We start from the raw sequence: 18814 nt of genomic DNA on the forward strand, positions 1-18814 counted from the left end.
CAAGTTGAAAAGTATTGTTGAGCTTGAGGATGCCTCGGGAGATCATAACAATACAGCTGGGACAATGTGGGAACCAGAGCACCACTGACTCTGACGCTCCCTGCACCTTTCACTTGAAGTGCCCATGCTACAAATTTAATGTAAGTCTAATTAGTTAGTAAGTCTTGTCTGTTCTAATAGCTATGGAATTATATTCCTCTCCTCCAGTTGGTATGGAGTTCTGGAAGCAGCTGTGTGCAGAGCATGCCATCAGTCCAGGTGAGTAGTGGGTGATCAGTAGTCTCGCGAGCAGAAGTTGGGGGGAGGGAACGTCTGGTCAATATTGCAGCAATTCCGTGGCACTGAGGGATGTAGTCAATTTTGTTAATCAACCACAGTCCCATTCAACGTCGCTCTACGACACAGACCATAATTATGTCGCTCCTTGATCCTCTGGACACAGAATTGAACTTGAGAAAGATCCATCGAAATAACAGCTTGCTAGCTAGCTAGCTAGCTCATCGTACACTCTTAGAAGCAAACGGAAGCAAACAGTAGCAGAGGGATTTTGTAAGAAGACTCACAAACACATCTTTACCTCCCAGAAAGTTTCTAATAGCTGCCTCTTGATTTGGTCTGAGCTCTTTGTAGCCTAGCTCCTTAGTGGCTACTTCTAGCGCAACACTAACTTGCTCTAAAATAATAATTAATCACTTATTATCAACTTATAATGATAGTGCCATGGAATTTCTGCAACAGTGACCAGACGGTCCCTCTATAGGACTATGGAACGCCGTTTGCGACAAAATTCAGGCAGAATCTGATAGGCGTGTGCATCCAATATAAAATCGATTTTTGAAGATCGATTTTTAATAATCGATTTTTTACAGTTGATTTTCGATTTACACGTGAACAATCTTTGACAATCGATCTGATAATCGATTTTTGACAATCGATTATTGAAATTCGATTTTTGATAATCGATTTTTAAAAATCGATTACAAAAATCGCAATTGATTGATACTAGCCTCGAATCCAGGCCGATTAAAATGGATTCAAGGCTACAGTTAGGCCGCCCTTGAAACTCAGAACATGCACAAACTCCTTCTCTGCGGCCTGGAATCAAAGCTTGGCTTGGTTAGCTATCTCACATGATAGACTATAACACAAAAGCGAAACATTATTGTTGTTTGGAACCATTAAAAAGGAGGACCATAAGTCACAGTAAAAATCATTAATTTTAGAACTGTTCAGTTGGTGCTATCTTATTTAGTTTCTTCGTGCACCCATTTTTGTATGCTTTCTCGCCAGCACTGTTTTATTTGGCATTCTTGTGTGTGCTTAGAGAAAGAGCTGAGAAAGAGTTTGGTGATTCCAGATAGAATAGAAGTCATGAATAGTGGCTTCTTCAATGCAAAATTTCTCTAAGGGTAGTATCACGTGATACAGCTTTAGACAGGGGCCCCCCCAGCCCACCTTCAGAGCAGTTCTAAAATCGATTATCAAAAATCGAATTTCAATAATCGATTATCAAAAATCGATTATCAAAAATCGATTCGAATTTCAAAAATCGATTATCAAATCGATTGTCAAAGATCGTTCACGTGTAAATCGAAAATCAACCGTAAAAAATCGATTATTAAAAATCGATCTTCAAAAATCGATTTTATATTGGATGCACACGCCATCAGATTCTGCCTGAATTTTGTCGCAAACGGCGTTCCATATAGGACAAGTCTGCTCGCGAGACTAGGTGATCAGTTTCAACTGACTGTGATTCATATACATCCAGCCAACACTTTGACCCACCCCTCCCGTTTAATAGTAATCTTCCTATTTTGTCACAGAGGGTATACTCCAGGACTATGCAGTGGAGGGCATTGACAGAAAAGATGTCTTCTTCTATCAGGTGATTTGTGTACATTAGGTTTCCAGCCTACATAGTCTACGTTAAATTATAGGTGTGTGCAAGCAACTAGAGTTTACTTTTTTGCCTTTTATAGAGGTATAAAGTACCTAACCCACCCACCCCATACAGACAATTAATGGATGTAATCAAACTATAGTCTGTTGACATTATTACTTTAGAGTGCTTCTACCCCCCACACACTCACACCTCTCACACACCCTACACACCCACCCACACTTCTTACACACTTCTCACACACTCCACTCACTCACACAGGCGGATGACGAGCACTACATCCCACGAGCGGTACTGTTGGACCTAGAGCCTCGGGTGATCCACGGTATCCTCACCTCCCCCTACGCTAAACTCTACAATCAGGAGAACATCTACACCTCGTCACACGGGGGCGGGGCTGGCAATAACTGGGCCAGTGGACACTCTCAAGTAAACACAATTATACTATCTGTGATTTCTGAAGACATAGTAATGTTTCATTTTCAGTATAAGGCCACGTACTATACGTACATGTACATGTACATACCGTATTTACTTGATTAAGCGCCCTTCTTGAATAAACGCCCATCTCGTTTAAACGCCCAGGGTAAAAGCTCTGTCTTTGTCAATAAACACCCATCTTAAATAATCGCCCATATATGGGGCGTGGCATGTGGGTGGAGCTGGCACCCAGTTGCAAGCATGGCAGCATAGGATAATAATACTTTTTATGATGCATCAATGGCAAAGAGAGAGATACCGACACAGAGGGCACTCCTATGACATAAATTTAAGCTGAGACAGCAGCCCAAGAAGAGCACAATAACTGCTGCTATGCAAGAGTTTTGGAGGAGACATAACAATAAACGCCCTCCTGGATTAAACGCCCCCTCTAAAGACTTCGATCTGAAACAAACGCCCGGGCGTTTAATCAAATAAATACGGTATACTGTAGCTCATGAAAAGCTAAATAGCTGAACATTTTGTTTTGAGCATACCATCTAAAAGATTTCACTAAATGCAGAGGACTCAGCGTTCAATAGAATCTTTGAACGACTATAATTATTAACTTTCGTTTCGTTGACCCAATAACGTTAATTTTTTATTAAAAGTCTATTTTGGGCCTGTTTTTGACAACAGTCTTTTTCCGAAAATGAGAAATAATGGCCCGTTCCAAACATATCATCTGAAAGAGCTCCATCTAAGCTTTCAGGCAATCACCAAAGCAAAACCAATGGGCCAACAAATTTATGTTATGGCCACTCAAATATGCTTGGTGTATTACTAATCCCTCCCCTTCACGCAGGCCGGGCGTCTCCATGAGGAGATATTTGACATCCTTGATCGAGAGGCTGATAACAGTGACAGTCTGGAGGGCTTCGTGCTCTCTCACTCCATTGCAGGTGGCACTGGGTCTGGGATGGGATCCTACCTCCTGGAGCATCTCAATGACAGGTGTCCGTGATATTATTTAATTATTATTCTTGATGTTGTTATTATTTCCAGATACCCGAAGAAGCTTATTCAAACCTACTCTGTGTTTCCCAACCTGGTGAGATTTGTGTGTGTGCACTGTACAGTGTGTATAATCGAGAGTCACTACAGGCTTGCAGTAAATGCATCCAATACATACAGTGAGTCTGTATACATGTATAATTATACGTAAGTAGTACTGTTACTGTAACAGTAGCCACACCTATTGTAGTTCGCCGGAGTGCTTCTGAGTTCGCATAATGAGAGTTCGACTGATATATATTTTCCGTTCTCCCTGTTAGAATGAGATCAGTGACGTGGTGGTGCAGCCATACAACTCCATACTGACACTGAAGCGACTCACGCTCCACGCAGACTGTGTCGTGGTGTTAGACAATACTGCCCTCAACAGGATAGCAGCAGAGAGGCTCAGAATACCAAACCCTTCACTATCACAAATCAACCAACTGGTGAGTCTGCTTCACTGCATGTAGCTTCACTGTGTTTTGTATTGTAGCTATTCTTGTTCATTAAGTGTGAGGTAAGATTTCCTCAATAGTTGTTGTAATTGCTTGTACATAAGTGGAGCTAAATCACTTTTATTGTGTTTTTATTTTATGTATCAAACTTAAATTATCATATCTGCTATTAATTAATAAATAATAGCAGAAGACCTCTAGTTTATATAATAATACGATAATAATTATGAGTTTGATACATTATATCGAGTTTATATAATGTTTCTGGTTTCAAGATTTTACTAGTGTACATGTATAACTTGTTGCTTTTCACTGTTCATTAGGTATCCACTATCATGGCTAGCAGTACAACGACCCTCCGTTACCCTGGTTACATGAACAACGATCTGATTGGTCTGATAGCCTCGTTGATCCCCACCCCCAGACTCCACTACCTCATGACTGGCTACACTCCCATCACCACTGACACTCAGGTAAGAACAGAGTCTGAGTGGCTAATTCTCTAGTTAGCTGCTTTTGCTATAATTTTAAATGATAGTAGTGGATATTTTGTGCTGTACCTCAGCTACCTGACTAGCGTTAGTGACCAACATTAAATGATTCATCTTTGAACGGCCATAACTTTAGTTCCGTTGGTCCAATAACGTTAATTTTCTGAAAGCTTAGATCGAGCTTATTTAGATGGTGTCTTAAAATCAAAATTCTATTTTTGGCCTGATTTTGACAAAAGACCATGGGTATAGTCCATGGTCTTTTTCCGAAAATGAGAAATTATGGCCCGTTCCAAATTTGAGTTTTAAGCATACCATCTGAAAGAGTCTCTTCCAGGCTTTCAAAAAAATAAAATCATTGAATTTGGGCCATCAGAACATTGAATTTAGCATGATTTCATAACGCAAGACATGTACATGTATGTATACACTACTCAATATTTTGTGTTCATATAAATATGTTTTTCAATTGCATTCTCTGAGAGCTTTATACACATCATCGTATTTTGCGCGCAGGCCCCAAGTATTCGTAAGACTACTGTCCTGGACGTGATGAGGAGGCTACTACAGGTGAGGTGGTAGAGATCTATTAATAGCATCATGCACACTGTCTTAAAATCAAAAGTCTATTTTTGGTCTGATTTTGACAATACCATTGATTTACTAATATTAGCATCGCACTGACTCCCGTCAAAACACGTAACTGTACCAATTCACCCCCCCCTCCCAGCCTAAGAACGTGATGGTGTCAGCACCCAAGGATCGTCATCACAACCATTGCTACATCTCCATCCTAAACATCATCCAAGGAGAGGTGGACCCCACTCAGGTGCACAAGAGCTTGCAGAGGATCAGAGAGAGGAAACTCGCTCAGTTCATACCCTGGGGGCCAGCAAGCATTCAGGTATACACGGGCACATCATGTGATCTCAGCAATAGATACACATACTAAATTACAAAATTTGGAAAAAGTGTTTGATTTCTGCATGCATTTACTGGTAGGTATACAATAGAGGCCAATAACACATGTAATTGAAGGCAGTCCCGTAACACACACCATGACAACAATGCCTGTCATTCACTCTTCTCTGTGTGTCTCCATGCATGCACAGGTTGCCCTCTCCCGCAAGCCTCCCCACATCCAGTCAGCACATAGGGTCAGTGGACTCATGCTCGCCAACCACACCAGTATGGCATCAGTGAGTACTCAACATGTGTTAAATATTTACGTACACTTTTATACGAGTACAGAGAATTCTGGTCCTTCTATATTCCCAGCCTTCATGTATTGGCGATTATGCATAAAAACATTTGATATATGTTTTTCCCCTTTGTATAATAATTATTGGCTTCGTTACATAATTATGTGCTAGTTATGGGGGGGCCTATAAACTGTATAAGGATAGCCTCTAAACCAACCCCTCTCCCATGCACACTCACCCTCACACCCACACACACACACACACACACACACACACACACACACACACACACACACACACACACTGGTTTCTATTTATTTTGACTAATGCCTGGAGATAATTCTAAGAACCAAAATATCTTGCATTTCCCAATATACCAACCCATTCACACACACACATATATGTATATATTCTATGAACTGAAAATCAGCATCTTCCTGTTTGAGAAATTTGAATTTTTAAATTATATGAGTCAGCAAGGTCTCAGTGGACAGATATACACCCAACTTTTATTATTTTTTATTTCAATCTCTCAAACACACCCACACACACACACACACACACACCCACCCACACACACACACACACACACACACACACACCAGTTGTTTGCAGCCAGCTGTGGACAGTTTGACAAGCTGAGGAAGAAAGAAGCTTTTCTCGACCAATTCAAGAAACAGCCAATGTTCAGTGATGACCTATCAGAGCTTGATGACTCACGGAGGGTGGTCCAAGAGGTCATTGACGAGTACAGAGCCTCTACTGAACCAGACTACATCACCAGGGGAACATCAATAGGACTCGTAAGACTATCACTATAAATGTTGTTCTACATCGATAAACTTTTCTCATTACTCCATTCTCACTAACCACTTGAAGCACATGATTTGTACCAGTAACGAGAAAAATTGGTGAATGAGCCATTTAATAAATCCAATTGGCATTTTTAATTTGGCACCTCAGGCGTGCAAGTGCGTACTGGTAAATTTTACTTTGATTTGGCCATCTTTTGGTTTTGCTATACACCTGCAGATCATGTCAACAGCTGAGGGTTAGCACTTCAGTACTCTACTTACCTCGTTGTACGGTGTATTCCACGCATTATGTGGGATTATGTACAGCAAGTAATCACACTTCTCTCCATACAGGGTGGTGCCAAGCCCTGACGCTATCACTTACAGCACATGAACATTTATCTGCTAACTCTTGTACAATTTATTGTTATATTATACTGTTATAATTATTATACTTATTAATTATCGATTACCGTGAATTTATTATCGTGCAATAAAACACAATGCAGGCAAACCCACCGCTAGCCTCGAATCCACAAAGATTAATTACGGGCATGGATTCGAGGCTAACCCATTGCCAATCATAATTTATTCATGACGTGTAAGTTCTTCTTCTCTTTTAGTGCCTCTAAATCAAGGGCGCCGCATGCATGCATAATTATATATGTCATGAGCATGAGACACAACTGTGCAGTTATAGCCTGAATGTACTGTAAGTAGGCTGACAAAATGAGACTTGACAAAGAAAAATGGCGTTTGAGAGTGAATGGATTTCTCACTCAAATACTTGCTCCAATGATGTTCTCCATCAGTGGTACATTATACCTCTCTTCGTTGCATAGGTTTGTCACTAACCCAAAGAAGGCAGGCATCAATGAAACCACACTCCAGCAGGTACTGAAAGTCAGTGTGTACAATGATACCTGCATGCCAGTCACGTTGTAGTTACAGTTTACAGTTACAGTTAGGGCCATGCAGTTACTCTGTATATAGCCTGACACAACTTTATGTATAGGCCTATATATATGTACGTAGAAGCTACAAGCAAAATTATCATACAGGCTGAGCAATAAAGGATCATTTTAATATATGCTATAGTGCATGCATAGTCTACTGTAGCCTCGATTCCAAGCCGCTGAGAAAGGCAAGGGGCTGGAGTCGAGGCTACTGTGGATGGTACCCGATATATATACCTGTGCTTTGGGTACTATACATCTTCAGTTGGACTGCAGACTTTTAGATACCGTATATATAGCGGGTAATTTTCGTGGTGTAAAAATTCGTTATTTTGTGGTCAAGCTGACCTCCACGAAATTTTAACGGAGGGATGGCTTACCGAATGCAGTGGAGGCAACGAGACTAAACGAAATTTATACTCATGAAAATCACCGTTTTCCAATTTTTTACCCCACGAAAATTACCTGCTATTGGGTATAATAATTATAGCTGTTATATACCACGTATGTGGTAGCCTTTTTATTATGACAGTTAGGAGTTAGGTGCAAGCACTATACTGAACTTCTATGCCCAGGTGGAGCCTGGATTAGATGAGTCGGAAACAATGTACGCACTGCTGATAACTATTTATTCCTACGGCGAACTTACAGGAGGATTGCTGTTAGGTTTTTTAACTAAATGCATCCCGAATTGGTACCAGTTTGTATTTGCCATATCTCTGCACACGATTGGCTACGTGTTGTACGGTGTTGCAACTAACGGTGGGATACTAATGATTGGCATGTTCCTGGCTGGATACTATTTGGGAGCACAAATCACACTCAGTATGAACTACGCAACAGAAATGAGTGTCGAGTATGTGAATCTACTGAAGGAAGTAAAGAATGAAAAAGATGAAAATTTTGAATATGAGAAAAAAGTGGTGAAAACTCGTAACTTCCTATATTCAGTCTACTCCATTGGATTCAGCGTTGGGCTTGTCGTTGGTCCTAGTAAGCAATAATTATACACAAAAGCTTATAGACTGCCAACTAATAAATTGACTTTGTTGGTACCAATTTCATACAACATTACACTTTCTACTCATTCTGTAGGTGTTTCAGTAATATTTTCTAACCTTCCAATTGAGCAGTATCGATCGATTGCTTGGTTCAATGTAGCTTTTGGAGTTATATTGTTGATCTTGTTCTGTTTTCTCTTCCGTGGAGAGAGTAAATGGAACAGAACTAATTGTCATGAGCTTTGTGTCCGCTCAAAAAACAACTCAAGTTCGGCCAAGCCTGGACCACTGCAAATATTCATATCCTTTCAGCATTATTACCAATGCAAGTACATATATCGATAGCATTATAGCCAGAAGCATGAATATGATAGAACCTATATACTGTAATTTCTAGCAATCCTTAACAATATCTGTTCACATTATTGTGAGTATGCACTTGCTATCGTTCGTACAAATGCTGAAGTGGGCATATTTTGAAGCCCTAATGAATCCAATTCTAAGTGATTCATTTGGGTTCTCTCTAAACACATCTTCCTACGTCTTCTTGGGGGTGGCTATCTCAAGCATTCTAGGCTCCATCTTACTGTAAGTAATTTATTTGTCAACTTAAGCCCGTTTACACGAGACTTTTAATCCGGATTAGAATCCAGGATTAAATCCAATTACCGCATTTATGTAAACGGGCCTTATCTGTCTACCACTTCTAGCCTCTGGAGGTGGTTCAGATTCTACACTTATACTCATTAAAGCGGTTTAGCTGTGAGAAAACACAAATGGCTAATCTGAGGTGTGTCATGTTTGCTAATAGAGTAAGCTTGTAGCTTCTTAGCTATCAGCCAATGTTTGCGCAAAAACAATTAGTGGTCATTTTACTATATGCCCATGCATGCATGTATACACTACTCGGAAAAATCTGGCCCGGATCCGACCCGAATTAGGTGTCGTGTAAACGGGACTTTAGATGCGAGTAAAATAATACTTACCTTTCATAAACGGGTACTACAATTTTAGCGAATTTTAGCGAAATTGTAGGAATCTCAAATTAATGTATAATACTTGTAAATCTGAGTCCAATCAACCTTAAAACTGATACTTATATACTTGTGCTAATGGAAATCCACCAAAATTAGTACCCTAAAATCTGAAATTACTACCCATCTTTAGTAGGTATAACCATGCTCAAATAATTATGCTCTATACAGGGTCTTGTTACAAAGAATCAAAATCAGTACACAGATGGGAGCTTTCATTGGTATTTCAATGACAATTGCAGGATACTTCTTGGTAACAGATTGGCAGGCTATATACCTTATGATCCATGCACTGAGTACAGTCCGTTCCATCATCCAGATCGCTTTCAAAACAACCACTCAAGTCTAGGAATGTTAACACCTTTGGATAATACTCCCCAAAGTTGGCCTGCTCTCTTAAATAATCGTGCACACATGGATATTGAGTTGGATTTTGGCGATCGAACGTACACAGAAATTGCTTACCACTTTAATTTCAGCTGCTACGTTGATGAATTTTGCCCATTTTGCACCGAGAAATCTACCAGCAAGCACCGGTGTTTGTCGTTTGTAGTTAAAGGTGAAAACGAATCCTCAGAACAGGTGCTCGATGTGTTTTCCTGTTCTTTAGCTCCTCCTTTACAAAATATTTGCCTCAGTATTTCTCATCATCAATCAACTGATTCTGAGGAAGTTGAAAATTTAAATGGAAATCGTTTTGTAGCCGGCGTTCAAAGCTTATTGGTACTCCCTCAAGATGTGTACTCCACTGCAAGCAATGCCTGTATAAATGCCAATGTATCAATTAGTGGAGAGTGTCATTGGATACCGTTGTCAAGTGGTGAGGAATGTGTGGATTGTCCTCCTATCTGCAGAGGAAAGCAACGGACACTACTGCTACCATTGTATCTGATAGGAATGGTGCTGTTGATAGGAAGCTACCCTCTTGTCTGGGTGAATTTGGTGGCCATAGCTAACAATCAGACTCCTGAAAGTGTTCAAGTGAGTGCTCATAGTATTGGTACCTGCATAGCCATAGATATATGAATGTTCTTATATAATTATGGCTATAATAACGTCGATCTTTCTTTCTTATAGGGCATTGTGATAGGAAGTATCAATGTAGCAAATGGACTTGCTGAGAGTATCAGTCCTGTGGTTGGTAAGAGATGCATGCCATTAGCTACTCCCCAGAGTATTCATACCAACATTATTATTTTTGCGGTATTGTGGTAATTTCTGTGAAAAAGTACTCTTGGAAAATTGGAAAATGCAATGCCGTGCGAGTAATTACAAATGCTATGATTTCACAAGTTTAGCACCAGCAAATAAGTACCGGTATGTATGTCACCTTAATTAAGGTACATGTTACATGCATAATGCTTTTGTCTTTTTTGCAGTCGATGTACTGTATGAAAAGACAAAGAAAAGAACTTTCGTGCCATCTATTCTGTTTGCTCTTTTGCACATACCATTTCTCATAGAAATCATCATATTGTACAAACCCTTAGGACCTTCATATAAGCTCACTGAATATAGTAGATCCACTCTGCCCAAAGAACAATCGTCTGGGAGAGAGTGTGATTCTCCTTGATTTACTATAATTCTCCAACATTGAAATGGTAGAATATTTATGATTTTGTATAGCCGGAGTATTCCTGCATTGACACTGTAGTGGAGAGTATGCTTTTATGCTGGTTGTCTGCAGGGAATTCAAGGATTGAGAAGCAATGTGTACTGGAGTTTACAGAATCTTTGCAACACACCAGTAAAAGCGTAGAGCGTTACGCGTTCCTTATGTGGATTTTGTGTATACACACTGTGGTCTGTTTTACCGCCTACTTATTAAATGTACGCATAAAAGAAACGCATAGTGCTCAACACTTTTACTGGTGTGTTGCAAAGATTCTGCAAATTCCAGTAAGACTCTTGGGGCATGCAAGAGTCAATAATAGACAGTCTCTTGCTTTTACCGACTGACAATCTTTCCCTATTGCTATATACACGTTGGGATATCAATAATTGTTGCAAGCTGCGCTGTACTATTAAATGTCTCTTAGCATGTTTTGTTTCACTGTGTGTATGGCCCACCCTCCCACCCAATAACTCATTTGGTCCGTTTCATAGGCTACTACCTTTCCACTAGTTGTGGGAAGAAAACCTAAGAATTTACTATGGAATTCATGAATTCACTAAAAAATACAGTTATGTTTTTTTATAGTTGACCAATTAGAAAAGTTTGACGTCATTGGGCAACAAGTTAGTTATTGCAGGCACCCTCATGCAATATAATGCACTGGATGACATAATAATGCCCGAGATTGTGCTGCTAATATACTTATTCCACTGTGTTGTTGTATACATGCAATTTGTCAATGGACACCAATCCTTTTTCATTATCTTTGAACTTGTATTACAATTGTTGACATGTACAAAATAATACTGAAACTAGATCTACATTCTTACATGACATAAATTTTTTTTGGGAGAAATCTGTTGATCTAATAAACTTTAGATTGTAAGCTTACAGGTTTGTGTCTGCAAGAATAGTGCACTCAGGATTGCAATCCATTATAAACTGTTGCCAATAGATATCGCTCTCAGTTACTGCCTATAATTATAGTTACAGTATCTTTAGTGTTTAGCAACAGTCGCTGCATGTACAAACTTGTGTATATCTGTTATGAGACGAACTAACTATACGAACGGAGGCAGTCCTCTGGTATCAAGGAATGGCTGCAAGTGCAAGTACAGAGTGAGGTGGTTCTATTCCAAGGGAGCCTTTCTTGTTCTGGTCTGGGTTATGCTGTTGACTATATCCTGTGTATCAGTGTCTTCTGTGTTCCGTCAACAATCTGATGTAAAATTTGTCATTTCAAAATGGCTACCTGCTATCCCAATTGTGTTTGGTTTGTTTGGAACTGTTTTCTCAGGATGGCTAGCCGACGCTAAGCTGGGGAACTACAGAGTGATGAAATACAGTTTTGTACTGTTATTCTTTCTTTGTTTGTTTTCTAGTGCCTTCACCCTAGTTCCTAACATTACTCATTATGTATATGTTGTGAGTGTCTTGTATTGCATAGGTGGGATTCTCTTTCTAGTAGCTGCAGTAGCATGCTTTGTTACCTCACTACAACTAGGCCTGGATCAGATGCCTGATGCTTCATCTTCCAATATCACTAGTTTTATTGCCTGGTTTGCATTCTGTATCTATGCTGGTATTTGGATCCCTTTTGTTGTCGATTTGCCCATTATATCAGATGTTTTGTGTATCAGTCGTTCATCATACTGGGTTGTCCAACTGTACAGTTTGCTGTCACCTTTGTGCACGAGTGTTGTTCTTGTTCTTGACTTTCTCCTAGCTAAAAAATGGCTGATAATTGAGCCAAAGTCCCCTCAGTCCTTCAAAACCATCTACCATGTTCTCAAGTTTGCTGCCAAGCATAAAGCTCCCCTCAATCGCAGTGCTCTCACATACTGGGAGGAAGACGTACCTTCAAGAATAGACCTGGGAAAGTCGAGATACGGTGGACCATTCACTACAGAGCAAGTTGAAGATGTGAAAACCATCCTACATTTGTTGCCCCTCTGCTTAACTCTATGGCTTCTCGGGTGCTCGCTTGCATTCTTCCATCCACTAAACTATACTAGTGTTTATCCCCCAGATTGGAAGCATTATGTTTCAAGGCTTCTGGCTTTATTCACGTATCACCATTTGTGGTGTGGTATGGTTTGGACTGTCTTTTATGAGTTTGTGCTATACCCAGTGATACGTAACAGGCTTCCCAGCATTCTTAGAAGAATTGGGATAATTTCTCTCTTCATCACGGCTCTCAGTATTGTGTTTCTAATTCTGGAACTACTACAAAACAATTACGGTGATAAATTAGTTGCTATTACATATGTTACAATCGTTTTGAATTCAATTTCTCAGGGTTTGCTCACAATGTTCCTTGCTAGTACCGTGATGGAGTTAGTTTGTGCTCAAGCTCCATACAACACGAGAGGATTGTTTGGAGGGTGTATGGTGTTGGTGTTATTCTCATCTCTTGTTATTGGCGAGATTTTTCCACCGAAAAACACATTAACAATATATGGGGTTAGAGTAGGCATCAGTCTGCTTGGATTCATCCTGTACTGCCTCCTGGCTCGCTGGTACAAGAGGAGAGTTAGAGACGAGGACTACAATGCACACAGAGTGGTGGAGGAGGTCTATGATCGATATTTGTCAGCTCAGCACTGACTACTGTTATTCATATTATGTGTTTGTCGATCATGTATGTTCAGAACAATTGTATGCATGCTTAGTTTATGTACAACGTTTCACTGTTATAATATTTTAAACATACAGTGTTTGCACATGCACATAATCAATATTATGATATTAATTGTCAATGGACACCTTTGATAATCTTCGTGCTTGTATTATGGATTTTAGTAAGAATATACTGAAAGTACGCGATTAATAGCAACATGATAATGATTCATAACCATTTGGGAGAAATCTATAGTCTCCTTTTTATAATGACTGATTACACTATAACTATGCTCAGCATTTACAGGTGTATCTCCATGCATGGGGACTACAATGCAATCCAATAGAAAGTGTGAATGCACAGTATAAGTGTTTTAGCAACCCTGTGTCTGTTATGACAACTAACTCTACGACGAATGGAGGCAGCTCTTTGATATCAAGGAATGGCTGCAAGTACAAGTACAGAGTGAGGTGGTTCTATTCCAAGGGGCCTTTCTTGTTCTGGTCTGGATTATGCTGTTGACTATATCCTGTATATCAGTGTTTCATATGCTCCATCAACAACTTGCAAATCTCAATTTTGTAATTCAGAAATGGTTGATTACTATCCCATGCACTTGTGTTTGGTTTGTTGGGATCTGTTTTCTCAGGATGATGGCTAGCCGACGCTAAGCTGGGAAACTACAGAGTGATGAAATACAGTTTTATACTGTTATTCCTCATAAGTTTGCTTTCTAGTGCCTTCACCCTAGTTCCTGCATGACATTACTCATTACGTGTATGTTGTGAGTGTCTTGTATTGCATAGGTGGGAGTCTCTTTGTAGTAGCTGCAGTAGCATGCTTGGTTACCTCACTACAACTAGGCCTGGATCAGATGCCTGATGCTTCATCTTCCAATATCACTAGTTTTATTGCCTGGTTTGTATTCAGTAGTATCTATGCTATATATATGGTTTGTATATTCAGTAGTATTTATGCTGGTGTTTGGATATCTGATTAATTCTGGTATTTTTTGTAATAGTCGATTATCATACTCAGGGTTAAAAAGTGGTGAAAACTCGTAACTTCCTATATTCAGTCTACTCTATTGGATACAGCGTTGGATTTGTCGTTGGTCCTAGTATAAGCAGTAACATCCAAAAGCCTATAGATCGGCAACTACTCTGTTGATACCAATTTCAATCCGACATTATACTTCTTAATACTCATTCTGCAGGTGTTTCAGTAATATTTTCTAATGAGCAGTATCAATCCATTGCTTGGTTCAATGTAGCTTTTGGAGTTACATTGTTAATCTTGTTCTGTTTTCTCTTCCGTGGAGAGAGTAATGGAACAGAACTAATTGTCATGAGCTTTGTGTCTGCTCAAAAAACAACTCAAGTTCGACCAAGCCTGGACGCACTGCAAATATTCATAGCATTATACCAATGCAAGTGCATATCGAAAGCATTATAGCCATACAGAGCATTATAATTATACGAGACTCAGTCAAAATCTGTGCAATAATTGAAAACACACACAATTGCACTGTCAATCCTATGTCATGCAGAGCCTATAATTATACTAATTTCTAGCAATATTTGTTCATTGTGAGTATGCACTTGCTATCGTTCGTACAAATGCTGAAATGGGCATATTTTGAGGCCATAATGAATCCAATTCTAAGTGATTCATTTGGGTTCTCTCTGAACACATCTTCCTACGTCTTCTTGGGGGTGGCTATCTCAAGCATTCTAGGCTCCATCTTACTGTAAGTAATTAACTTGTTGTCAACTAAGATGCTCAATGTAAACGGGTACTAATTTAGCGAATTTTAACGAAATTGTAATTAAAGCTAAATTGTATCTGCGCTGAATCAGACTAACTATCTTTTTTCTAATGAAAATGTGCTTTTGAGAGTTATGCTAAACCTGACTCCAATCAACACTAAAAATCATTCTTATACATCTTTTGTGCTAATGAATTTGCATAACAATCCATAATAAATCAATATTCTATATGCTTCTCTACAGGGTCTTGTTACAAAGAATCAAAATCAGTACACAGATGGGAGCTTTCGTTGGTATTTCAATGACAATTGCAGGATACTTCTTGGTATAACAGATTGGCAGGCCATACCTTATGATCCATGCACTGAGTACAGTCCATCCACCATCCGGATCGCTTTCAAAACAACCACTCAAGTCTACGAAAACATTTAGCTTTGGATAATACTCCTCCAAGTTGGCCTACTCTCTTAAATAATCGTGCACACATGGATGTTGAGTTGGATTTTGGCGATCGAACGTACACAGAAATTGCTTACCACTTTAAATTCAGCTGCTACGTTGATGAATTTTGCCCATTTTGCACCGAGAAATCTACTAGCAAGCACCGGTGTTTGTCGTTTGTAATTGAAGGTGAAAACGAATCCTCAGAACAGGTGCTCGATGTGTTTTCCTGTTCTTTAGCTCCTCCTTTACAAAATATTTGCCTCAGTATTTCTCATCATCAATCAACTGATTCTGAGGAAGTTGAAAATTTAAACGGAAATCATTTTGTATAGCAGGCATTCAAAGCTTATTGGTACTCCCTCAAGATGTGTACTCCACTGCAAGCAATGCCTGTATAAATGCCAATGTATCAATTAGTGGAGAGTGTCATTGGATACCGTTGTCAAGTGGTGAGGAATGTGTGGATTGTCCTCCTATCTGCAGAGGAAAGCAACGGACACTACTGCTATACCATTGTATCTGATAGGGATGGTGCTATTGATAGGAAGCTATACCCTCTTGTCCGGGTGAATTTGGTGGCCATAGCTAACAACCAGAGTCCTGAAAGTGTTCAAGTGAGTGTATAATCATGCACATATAACCATGAATGGTTCTTATGCCTATATTATAATAAATTAATTGATCTTTCTTTCATATTATATGTATAGGGTATTGTGATAGGAGGTATCAATGCAGCAAATGGACTTGCTGAGAGTATCAGCGTAAGAGATACAATGCCATTAGCCCAGAGTAATCATGCATATATAATTATACCAACATATTTTCGCGGGGTATTAATTTCTGTGTGAATGAGAGTAAACTTGTACTCCCGGATAATTGGAAAATGCTCATTGAAAGAGGTTATAAAGAAAGAAAAGATGAATCGTTCAAAGAATGTAATTAAAAGGTCGCGATAATTAGCTAATTAGAGCTAAGGTTAATCGTGTCCTCCCTCTAGTTGGGCGGAGTCCAACCAACGCTGCGCTCTGGGTTGGGTATCAGTACACGTAGCAGTTTTGTTCCACCGGTACTTGAGACAGAGTATGAATATTGTTTAATCTTTAAGTGGCTGACAACCGCATGGCTCAGGGGTGCGATATAAAGAAATCAATTAACTATTTGGATGGCTATTCTAGCTGACTGGATCTAGCTATAGTTGTTTTGGAATTCAAGAAAGACCTCAGACTCTTAGAGAAAGTAGAAGAATACTGTAGCCTGTAATATAAGATTTAGTACAGGCAGAAATAAACTTTTTCATAATAGTTAGACATCTAGCACAAGGAGAGGTACAGCCAGCTATAAGACTACCCCAAGGCTTCTGAGAAGCTTTTCGAAGACTAAAGAAGGCATACATAACACAGGTTTTGTCCAAACTAATGATCTAATCTTATTGGTAGCACAACAAAACTTAAAACAAAGACAAGTCCTTTTAATTAATTAATACATACTGTTCAAGCTTCATTCATAGATGCTAAGATAGACTATGCTTCTTTTCTAGTAGCCTAGATATCCAGCAGGAGCTGTTTCTGCATTCTCCAGAGAAATACAGTGTCCCAGCTCGCCTTGTCAGCTAAATTGAGCTGTAAGGTTTCCCACTTGCAGCAATCTGATTGGGCTGCAAATTTCTTGCAGTGGGAACAAAACTGCTAAGCGTTGGCAACGGAAGTGGTTCACGTGATCATTTTACATGTGTTTCTGCAGTTTTGTAATGAAACCATCCGTGACTCGCCTGTTTTCCTGCCAGAATGCCCGCGAAAAGCAGAAAAAGTCTGTTATGGTCTTCCTTTAGTGCTTTATGACCTCTCATGGTGTTACACTGATGTTGTGCTTTATTTAGAGTTAGATTATCATGCCAGTTTGTAAAACTAAAGAAACAAAGACTTTTTACTACAGAAAAACTACAATTTTACAAGGTTTGATCCCTTTTTAAGAAACAGTACTCATCCATATTACTATTCTTCAAGTTTTCCTGGTTGTATGTATGTAGGTTGATCTACTGAAAGGAAAAAATCGCCTATTCATACCATTTAGAATGTGTTGTAGTGTTGAGTATGGCTTATTTCATCTGACGTTTTATGCTCCCTTTTTAAGAAACACACATGCTTTTAAAATTATACTGATTTCATGAGAGTGTTTATCAATGTCAGGTCCATCAACTGGTACAGGTTTTGTGCTTTAAATTTTAGTCAGTTGCAGAAAATATGACTGGAGGTGTAAGGCCTGATTATCGGCTTATACAGAACTGGGATAGAAAGCTCCAGGTCAGTGCCACAGTGTTTTACTAACTCATTCATATGCCACCCCCCCACATACACAGTCATACTATTAGATCTTCATCGTACTATCAGTATGCTGGAAGAAATTTATGAAGCTGAAGAAAGAAGAGTTGATTGACTATTTTGGGCTACATATTAAAAAACGAAATGAAAGACTTTGTTACATGCAAAAGACCTGTACAGTTGTATAGCACCAGCTCTACCTCATGCAGTAGCAGCAGTAGCAGTTCATTATGCAGCTTAGCAGTTTATATGACTTGTGAAATGTTGATAATTATTAAAATTTGGTATTAATAAAATGTCGTACAGAACATGTTACAGAGAATATTGATAATGGCTACAGTACTATCAGTCTATCTATGTTATCTAGTTTTTGTGCATACAAGCCCAGAGCTTATATCAAATGTGAGAATGGACATGAACACAAGCAGTATTGTCTAAGTATTAAAGTGTTGTTTCTGAGCTTCTCTCTTTCTTGTTGACTTTGAGAATCCCTCTCAGTATTTAACTTGAGGCAGATTCTTGGGATGTCAACTTGCATCTGTCATCAATGACTTCTTTCAGAGTTAATAGGACTTGTTCTCTCTGTTATTTTTATTGCCATAGTTTGGAGGCAACAAAAGTAGAGGCAAAGTGATGCATTCCAATGACGTAAGCGTGTCACGGATAGCTTCAAATTTTCTACCGTTGCCAATCCTTCCCTTCCTATCTTTGGTTGGTTGGACTCCGCCCAACTATC

The 18814-nt window shown here is 39.3% G+C and overlaps 1 protein-coding gene and 2 long non-coding RNA genes across 10 annotated transcripts in view; 2 read left to right on the top strand and 1 right to left on the bottom strand.

Moving 5' to 3' along the window:
* The window catches only part of LOC135347364 (tubulin gamma-2 chain-like), a 26531-nt gene continuing 7717 nt past the window's right edge, over nucleotides 1-18814 (top strand). For 4 of the 7 annotated variants that reach the window (XM_064545329.1, XM_064545330.1, XM_064545331.1 and 1 more), the window contains exons 1-11: nucleotides 1-78; nucleotides 208-258; nucleotides 1827-1888; nucleotides 2165-2332; nucleotides 3189-3337; nucleotides 3389-3434; nucleotides 3658-3825; nucleotides 4158-4307; nucleotides 4842-4895; nucleotides 5056-5229; nucleotides 5438-5524. In XM_064545329.1, coding sequence (XP_064401399.1) covers nucleotides 30-78; nucleotides 208-258; nucleotides 1827-1888; nucleotides 2165-2332; nucleotides 3189-3337; nucleotides 3389-3434; nucleotides 3658-3825; nucleotides 4158-4307; nucleotides 4842-4895; nucleotides 5056-5229; nucleotides 5438-5524 — 1158 coding nt within the window. In that variant the 5' untranslated portion in view covers nucleotides 1-29. Of the gene's footprint in view, nucleotides 141-207; nucleotides 259-1826; nucleotides 1889-2164; nucleotides 2333-3188; nucleotides 3338-3388; nucleotides 3435-3657; nucleotides 3826-4157; nucleotides 4308-4841; nucleotides 4896-5055; nucleotides 5230-5437; nucleotides 5525-6132; nucleotides 6331-6675; nucleotides 7216-7852; nucleotides 8271-8372; nucleotides 8867-9483; nucleotides 10294-10389; nucleotides 10454-10691; nucleotides 10936-18814 lie in introns of those variants that run through there. The other 3 variants (XM_064545326.1, XM_064545327.1, XM_064545333.1) reach the window with 3 other exon arrangements.
* On the top strand, nucleotides 14538-18633 carry LOC135347376 (uncharacterized). Of its 2 annotated transcripts, none has more exons than XR_010398352.1 (4): nucleotides 14538-15301; nucleotides 15560-16374; nucleotides 16468-17712; nucleotides 18117-18633. It is a non-coding gene; the product is annotated as an uncharacterized LOC135347376 (long non-coding RNA). The 2 variants fall into 2 exon arrangements; XR_010398351.1 differs by having other exon boundaries at nucleotides 14538-15297.
* LOC135347381 (uncharacterized) overlaps nucleotides 15665-18814 on the bottom strand; it is a 4190-nt gene continuing 1040 nt past the window's right edge. Inside the window, exons 2-3 of the long non-coding RNA XR_010398357.1 lie at nucleotides 15853-16360; nucleotides 15665-15732 (exon numbers count right to left, since the gene is read on the bottom strand). This is a non-coding gene — a long non-coding RNA (uncharacterized LOC135347381). The remainder of the gene's footprint in view (nucleotides 15733-15852; nucleotides 16361-18814) is intronic.

Source organism: Halichondria panicea, chromosome 14 (genome assembly GCF_963675165.1).
Source record: "Halichondria panicea chromosome 14, odHalPani1.1, whole genome shotgun sequence".
NCBI lineage: Eukaryota > Metazoa > Porifera > Demospongiae > Suberitida > Halichondriidae > Halichondria > Halichondria panicea.